The 9211-nt window shown below is 38.3% G+C and overlaps 1 protein-coding gene across 1 annotated transcript; it reads left to right on the forward strand.

The window, feature by feature from the left end:
- The first annotated feature begins 4987 nt into the window (after positions 1-4987).
- LOC122351043 (taste receptor type 1 member 1-like) lies at positions 4988-8316 on the forward strand. The gene is given in 8 exon segments (XM_043247882.1): positions 4988-5103; positions 5202-5499; positions 5604-6356; positions 6574-6786; positions 7079-7199; positions 7385-7661; positions 7663-7706; positions 7709-8316. Coding segments are annotated over 7 exon segments (2286 nt in total). The 5' UTR covers positions 4988-5103; positions 5202-5229.
- The last annotated feature ends 895 nt before the right edge of the window (positions 8317-9211 follow it).

The following is a 9211-nucleotide window of genomic DNA, read 5'->3' on the forward strand; positions in this document are numbered from 1 at the left end:
ATTCAGTTTTATTTTTACCAAATTCAGTTTTCTGTTTAACTGTATTGGTTTCATTAAATATTAATAATCAGACACATCTCTAATTAACTGACAGAAGCTCTCAGAGGAATACATAGGGGAGGCAGAAACAAGGCTGTATATCAGAGGTTAAGCACAATTCCTAGACAGCCACAGCTCGGCAGAGTTTAGCTCAAACCCTAATTAAACACACCTGATCCAGCTAATCATGTCCTTTAGACTTATTTAAAAGCAAAATCGTATACCTGTTGAAGCAGGTCTTCTTCATGGAACGGATATGCACACATCAAACCACAGCACCCCAACACATTCTCCACTTTCTCCCTCCTCTCTGAAACAGAGGTATCAAAAATCGTCCTTGCCACGAATGCCACAACCTGCCCTTTAGATCCCATCCCTACTAACATCTTTCAGGCTATCGCTCCCTCCGTCCTCCCTGCACTCACCCACATTATCAACAACTCTATCTACACTGGTACATTTCCCTCAGCTTTTAAGGAGGCTCGTGTTGCCCCTCTCCTTAAAAAACCCACACTTGACCCTGAGCTCATTGAAAATTACAGACCTGTATCTCTCCTCCCTTTCATGGCTAAGACACTAGAGCGTGTTGTTTTTAACCAACTTTCCTCCCATCTCTCACAAAACAATCTCCTGGACAGCAACCAATCAGGTTTCAAAAGCGGCCACTCCACAGAAACTGCACTTCTATCGGTCATTGAGGCACTGAGACGGTCAAGAGCACAATCAAAATCTTCAGTGCTTATCCTGTTGGACCTGTCTGCTACTTTTGACACTGTAAACCATAACATTCTCCTATCAACCCTCAGGCAGGTGGGTGTCGCTGGAACAGCCCTTCGGTGGTTTGAGTCCTACCTCTCTGGTAGGTCTTTCAGGGTATCATGGAGGGGCGATGTCTCAGAGTCTCATCACCTCACTACTGGAGTGCCTCAGGGCTCAGTACTTGGGCCACTGCTTTTTTCCATCTACATGACATCACTGGGTTCTGTCATTCTGAAGCATGGCTTCTCTTATCACTGCTACGCTGACGACACTCAACTCCATCTCTCCTTCCAACCAGACGACCACAATGTTTCTGCACGTATTTCTGCATGCCTAAACGACATCTCAGTCTGGATGAAGGATCATCACCTGCAGTTAAACCTCACAAAAACAGAGCTTTTTGTTTTTTCGGCCGATCCCAACATACAGCACAAACTATCTTTTCAGCTAGGCTCGGCTACTGTATCCTCGTCTAGGTCAGCTAGGAACCTTGGAGTGATCATTGACGACCAGCTAACTTTCACCGAGCACATTTCAAAAACTGCTCGATCTTGTAGGTTTGTGCTGTACAACATCAGGAAAATCAGACCGTACTTATCAGAACACGCTACACAGATCCTCGTCCAGGCACTAGTCCTGAAAAGACTTGATTACTGCAATGCCCTCCTTGCTGGCCTCCCAGCCTCTACAACCAGACCTCTTCAGATGGTCCAGAATGCAGCGGCAAGGGTGGTCTTCAACGAACCAAGGAGGGCCCACGTCACACCCCTCTTCATTAGTTTACACTGGCTTCCTATAGATGCCCGCATCAAATTCAAATCCCTGATGCTGGCCTACAGGACAATCACAGGCTCCGCTCCCTCGTACTTACACTCACTAATTGAATCATATGTTCCCTCCTGGTGCCTACGCTCTGCAAACGAAAGGCGTCTTGCAGTGCCTTCACAAAAAGGTGTAAAATCACTCTTGCGAAACCTTCACCTGGTCTGTTCCTCGCTGGTGGAACGATCTGCCCGTTGCCACTAGCAACCAACTCAAAACTCATCTTTTTCGCTTACACTTGGCCCAACATTGATAGCACTCTCTTCTTCTCCTGCTTCTTCCTATCCTTTTCTTGTTTAAAAAAAAAAAAAAAAAAAAAAAAAAAAAAAAAGCCTCATGTCTGCATTAGGTAAGACAAGACCCCACTCAGAGCACTTACGCACTACTGCCCTTTTGCTGATATTAATTTGCTTCTATATGCCTACCTCATTTGTACGTCGCTTTGGATAAAGGCGTCTGCTAAATGACTAAATGTAATGTAATGTAATGGATATAAGTTTATGGCATTGCACTGATTACCAGGCTTTTCAAATTAAATCACTATCCTACACCGGTGTGCACTTTTCCGTGTCCCACCTACCCACTATAAATATTGTATCATGTTGTATGGCAAGGTCAACGGCCCATTCATCACAACATTTTGGTGGTCCTCAATAAAAACGGCTCTTCCTCTATGCAGATAAATGCTCATTCAGGCAGTATTCCTTGTAGTTTTTGACTGTTACATCAGTGAACACTTTTATCAAGATGGAAAAGGTGAAGTTCCAAGCTGTAAGATCTGGGCCTACTCCCACAACCATTATGGAGTTCCTGGGCTTTGCAAACGTTTGCTGGTGCTTCATCAAGAACTCTGTAACTCTGACCAGGAGAGTGGAACCCCTACATGAATCCCAGATTAACCAAGTGGGCCTTATTCTTTACTGTTTGATTTAATTATTTTCTATCACCAGAAACCAAGGATTTGAAGGTGGAATCCAGTGGTCCCTGGATGTGTGCTCCAGACCACACTTATGCATCCAGATTTTCAACAAACTCTGATAAAGTAAATGCATGCATCCATGGGCACTGGTCATGCAAGGACAAATCAGAGCCTCTCGCTGATTCAAGGTGATTCTGGTTGCTTGGCGTAGCTTGTGACAACAGTGGATTCATTTGGTTCCAAATTTGCTTCCAAAACACCATGTAATTTCCCATTTGGAGCCTGGAGAATGAGAAGAATAGGAATCCTTAAAGACCAGCTCCACGCAGTGCAGCATCTTTGAGGAGGCTCCTCACAGTCATGACAGCATCTTTTGTCAGCACCACCCACCGATCTTTTAATCACCTGCACCTGTCTCTTGTCAGCACATGCTTCAGGACCAGTATATTGGCACTTTTTCACTGCACAGTGTTGCCAATTAAGCTATTTTGTCGCTAGATTTAGTGACTTACCCATTCCTTTTGTGCCTTTTTTTAAAAAAAAGTTTAGGGCCAAATACAGTGACCTTTTGGACAAACCTTATCTATGTTCTCATCTTGCCCACAGAACTATTCATCTGTATATAGATCAGCGAATTTGCCATTATGACATTTAGCTACCAGTTTTAGCTAGTTTGTGGATATGGAAATTTTTGCGATTAAAGTACCACATTTTGTTAGAGTGGATACACAAAATGTTATTTTCTCTAGAAAGTTCTTAATCTATGCTTTGCAACAGCTTCATATATGGCCGTAAACGTAACATTTTTGTGGCTGTATAAGCCCTATGCATCATTAAAGTTTCACTTTTACACCAACTAAGCCAGTAAATGTGGTGTTTGCATATGAGTTTACCTTGTGGTCCGAACCCAGGATGTCTGCATCAGTTGCAAAAGTAATAAAAGATCCTCCATCTGAAGGCTTGTGTTGCATTTTGGGGCAAAACAATATAAAATGTTGGAAAGTATTAATTGGTTATTCTACAATTAATTGTACTATAAATCATACACTACGTTTGGAAAATGCTGTAAATTAATCAACTTTTCAGAGTGATGATGTTTAATGTCTCCGACAACTGAAACAAAAACAAACACATGAAACAAAAGCTTAATTCAAACACATTGTTTTGACAATCATGTATTTACAGGCTACTGTTTTATAAATACTCTGGATTCAAATATACTCATTTGCTCACCTACTGCTTTTTGCCTACTATATAGTATGGATGTATGCCATTTGGGACGCAGCCTTAATATAAGTTTTGATTGTGTGAAGATCTGCCATCGTCATTTTTGTATACCATTTATGTTCTTTGTAACATAAGGCCCAAAGTGTACAAAAACAACCCTTGTTTCATTTGGTTTATTGTTTAAATTATTATTAATTTCTTTGTGATCTCCTGAGTCTGATGGCTAGAGACACTCTGCCTCATAGACAGAGATATTTGCCTACGCGAAAGGTGTTTGCATCATAGAAGTTCATGGTGGAATCGAAATTCGCTAAATTCGTTCGGGCTGGACTTGTGTGCCAGTGAAGGTTCGAGGCTGAAGATGAGAAGCCGGGAGTGTTTTCAATACTGCTACATTATCGCCAAGAGGACATAAGTGAAGCCCTTTTCGAGACTCGTAGATCACGAGCGAGTATTTTGATGTTTTCATCTGTGAATGTGCACCAACGAACTGGGCCCCAACGTTAAAGTAAGCATACATTGGTGACTCTGTTGACTGGTTCATATTGGATTTGCATACAAATTGAATCCCATTTTGTCCCCTTTATTATATGCATGTAATCTGAATTATTCTGGTTTTGGTATACAATCTATAGTTGTTTGGAACTTAAAAGAAAAAAAACACAGGCCAAATTTGCCATTCAATTGCCAGGTATCTGGGTTTTCTAATCAATTAAATGTTGATCAACTGAATGAGCTCCACATGTGCTGAATTGGCTGAATATCTGAATATGCTCCTTCCTTACCTTGCAGATAAAACGTCTTTTATATATTTTTTCACTATCTCCAAACTGGAAAACCTTTGTGATAATCCAACCTGATGGGTTGAGAATGTTGTAGCTTGTCTCAGAAGAGTTTGATTTGCAGATTCAAATTCTTTTAGAATTTTCCATGTACGAGAAGACCTTTGTGGTGTAATGCTCTATTTAATAACTGATTAACATACATTGTGTGAGTTAGACATGGAAATGGACATTTGTATCATGTTTGAAAATGGTGGTTTAGGCAAATTTAAATGTGCTTTAAGAAAATTAAGTTGAAAATATGAGCCTGACGTCTCTCAAATGTCTAGACACTATACATTCCTGCTTTATGATCAGCAGTCCAACTTTAACCATGCTTCTCAGAAGCATTTACGTTTTTCTTTTGTGCTTTACTAATTGTTCCTTTTTTAAAGTTTCTTGTTCAACATCTGAATTCAGATTGGAGGGAGATTACTTATTGGGTGGCCTTTTTGTTTTACATGAAATTGACCGTGTGACACCTGTTTTCACTCCAGAGACCACTGAATGTTTCAGGTAAGGATATTTTAACCAGTCTAGAGTTAAGAGTGATTTAAATCAAAGAAGCATTTCCTCAAAGTCACATGTTATTAACTTTGTCACTGTTTTTTAAGGCACAGTTTCTCACAATCTGGCTATAAAATGTTGCAAGTAATGAAGTTTGCCGTTGAGGAGATCAATAATTCCTCAGCTCTTTTGCCCAATGTATCTCTGGGATATGAAATTTTTGACCATTGTTCTAACACAAGGAATTTCCATTCAGTCTTAAATTTCATCTCAAAGAATGGCTCGATAAGACCTAAAGAAAAACTCAACAACTATCAGCCAAAAGTGATTGCTTTAACAGGGCCATATGGAAGCACAAGAACTATAACTGTTGCACCACTGTTCACAATGAACCTAATACCAATGGTAAATTACACAGTTAGATAAAAAAATGCTTACACACTTTTATTCCTATATTTTGTTAAGGACCAAGTTTTAAAGCTAATGGAGTGTTTTCTTCTCTTTCAAAGGTGAATTATGGAGCTACTAGCTATGCATTAAGTGATAAACTTCAGTATCCTTCCTTTGTAAGAACAATGCCTAGCAACAAAGACCTGGTAGAGATGATTATTCACATCATACAGTGGTTTGGATGGAACTGGGTTGCCTTTATTGGTAGTCAAGATGATTACAGCACAGACGGACTAAAGCTGTTTAACAAGTATATAAATAATACAGGCATTTGTTTGGCCTATCAAGAGGGACTAACTCTAGACACAAGTTACAGTCTAACACTTAAAAAGATTGAAAAACTCAACATCAAAGTCATTGTACTTTTTGCTTTGCCACAATACGCAAGCAAAATGATCAAAGCAGCCATAGCAAACAACATCCAGGACAAAGTATGGATTGCAAGTCATTCATGGGCTATGAATCAACAGATTCCAAGAGAACCAGGAATCAGGAAAATTGGCACAGTCATTGGTATTGCAGAGAGACTCTTGTCATTGCCTGGATTTAATGAATTTATCTATAAAGACAAAGGAACAACTGATGCTGGCCATAATGATAGAGCTGAGAGTGAACGCCAGGGGAAGATCAAGACTTGTAATCAAGCTTGTGATTACTGTTCATTAATGACTGCAGAGGAGATTATAAATGAGAGTTCCACACACTCCTTTTCCATCTATTCTGCCATATATACCATAGCTCATGCATTACATAGAGTTCTGCAGTGCGACATGAACAAATGTCACAAAAACACAATAGCCAAGCCATACATGGTTAGTGAATACATTTAAATTAAGTTTAATTATTTTAATTGTGTTACTGAAGTAACAATGTTTTATTTAAATATATATATTTTTTTTGCATATTAATCATTGTATTATTGGTTATTTAATTTTCTAAAGTAACCTTGTGAATAAAACAAAAGTTTTATTATTGTAATTGTACACTTATTAGAAATGATTTGTCTCTTTTTATTTGAACACAAAATAGCTCCTGGAAGAAATAAAAAAGTTGAATTTTTCACTCGATGGCCGTCAGGTGAAATACGATAAAAATTATGATCCAACCATCAGTTATGCAGTTGTGCTCTGGCGCACTGATGTGAATCCTCCACAGTTTGAGGTGGTGGGCATGTATAATAAACTTCCAGAAATTAATTTCATCATTGACAACACTCGCATGCCGTGGCATGACATTGGTGCTGTAAGTAAATTTTTGTTGAACCATCATCTAAACATTTAGCTTTAAAATACATTTCTCCAAACAAAGCTAATTAAGTTAATTAAGCTTTTTTTTTGGAATAAAGACTATAGGGTTTAATTTTAGGTGTCTGACAGTTGCGGATCTAAAAGTTTGATTCATAGTTTTAGAAATTATAATGTTTAATTTTCAAGCTGTGTTAATTGTTTGAGGCCACTGATCTTAATGTATAGAAAAGTATAAAATATGTGTAAAAATAGTTCACTTTAATAACATGTTTTCCTATTCCTTAAAGGTTCCTTTCTCAAATTGCTCTGTTGAGTGTAAGGCGGGATATGCAAGACAACCTGAAGGTTTTCATAGTTGCTGTTTTGCATGTAAAAAATGTCCACGTAACAGCTATGTAGATTTTTCTAGTAAGTATTTTAAGCTGTTCTGTTATGTTCTACCTTAGCTGCAGAACATAAAAGAAGGTATTTTGAAAAATGAGGGAAATCATTCTATTGACTTCCATTAATCAATTGAAAGGACTATCATTACTGTGGCTCTTAGCAAAACACAATTACTAAACGTTTTCTATATTAATTTTACTGTTTTTCAGGAGACCCCTACACCTGTTTTCCATGTGCAGAGAGTGAATGGTCTGATGAGGGCAGCACGACATGTAAGACTCGTTCTGTTGTCTATGTACAGTTCACAGAAATTCCCTCCATTATTGTTATGATTTCTACTGTATTCTTGATTTTTCTCCTTATTGCTGTATTTTGCATTTTTGCCTACAATTACGACACACCAGTGGTGAAGTCTGCTGGTGGCAGCATGTGTTTCCTCATGTTGACTAGTTTGTTTCTGTCTAGCATAAGCGTGTGTTTTTCTTTGAAAACCCACATTTGCATTTTGCCTTCTAAGAAATGCTATATTTGCTTTTTCTTCACTGTCTGTATTTCGTGTTTGACTGTCCGTTCTTTTCAAATTGTTTGTGTTTTTAAAATGGCTGCTCAGTTCCCGAGATTGCACAGCCTTTGGGTAAAACACAATGGCCAGTGGCTCTTCATTGCATTTGCTTCTTTCATTCATTTAATCTCATGTGTGATATGGATGACTGTCAATCCTGTCAAACTCATTGCTGACACATTGACGTCTAAAGACCAACTTCTACTCATCTGTGAAAGGGGGAACTTTATAACCATATCCGTAGTAGTGTTTATAAGTTGGTTTCTTGGTTTCTTGTGTCTACTGTTTTCTTATATGGGAAGAGATCTGCCAAAAAATTACAATGAGGCTAAGTCAATCACGTTTAGTCTCATTTTGTACTATCTGACCTGGATCGCATATTTCACTATCGCTATCACTATCAAGAGCAAATACATAGTAATTTTTAATGCAATGGCCCAGATATCCAGTATAAATGGAATTCTTTTTAGTTATTTCATACCAAAATCTTACATTATAATATTCCAACCACAAAAAAACACTCCGGCATACTTTCAAACATCTATTCAGAATTACACCCAAACCATTAGTAGGACTTAGACAATAGTTTTTGTGTATCAAGAATTACCACTTAAACTAGTTGTTTAGATTCTTTACTATTATGTTACCACAGTTTTAAAGAAGCTCATAGGCAAAGTAGAGAATATTGATCTATTCTGTGTTTTTTCTGCATTAAGCAACTGTGATTTATGAGAATAAAAGATGCATTTAAATATACAAAATGTTTTTATTTAACTTTTTAATTTTGTTTTACTTTTTATTTATATGCTAATTTACATTTAAATGTGATAAAAAAAAGAAGCATTTCTATGTAATAAAGAATATTTTCAAAATGATTTAGTGTCCAAGTAATTCATATCAGTTTGAAAGATGTGGATCAGCTATTTGATGTCATACTGACTGTTCAGACTCACATTATACATTTTTATTTTCTATACAAATATTTAAGAATACATTTAAGGTTCACATATTGTAAAAACTGACCTATGAGAAGCATTGGAGATCCAAGTGCAAGCTTTATTTGCATAAAATATGGTCATAACAGGCAAAGTCCAAATCCAAGTACTAAATTTGAGTCTCTTGTTTGGCAAGGCCCATCTTAAATAGCCGGCAACCAGAGAGAAACTGCAGTGGGAGCGAAGACAGACAGATCAGAGCTTAGAGCTCCCTTTGCTGGCCTTGTGTTACATAAACCCCTGGCTGTAACAGGTCAGATTGTAAGTTCCAGTAGGAAGTTCTACGGCCAAGGCAGACACCGCTAGAGGTTCTGCAGAAGATGTTGGAGGGATGTACAGCATAAGCTGATACCTCTGGAGGCACTGGAGCAGACTCGTGAACAGGAGAGGCCTCGGGGGCAGACTTGTGGACAGTAGAGGCCTAGCACTTATCTGAGTTAATGGGATGAGATCCGGGAGCAATCGGCATGATGTGAGCA

This window comes from Puntigrus tetrazona, chromosome 8 (genome assembly GCF_018831695.1).
Source record: "Puntigrus tetrazona isolate hp1 chromosome 8, ASM1883169v1, whole genome shotgun sequence".
NCBI lineage: Eukaryota > Metazoa > Chordata > Actinopteri > Cypriniformes > Cyprinidae > Puntigrus > Puntigrus tetrazona.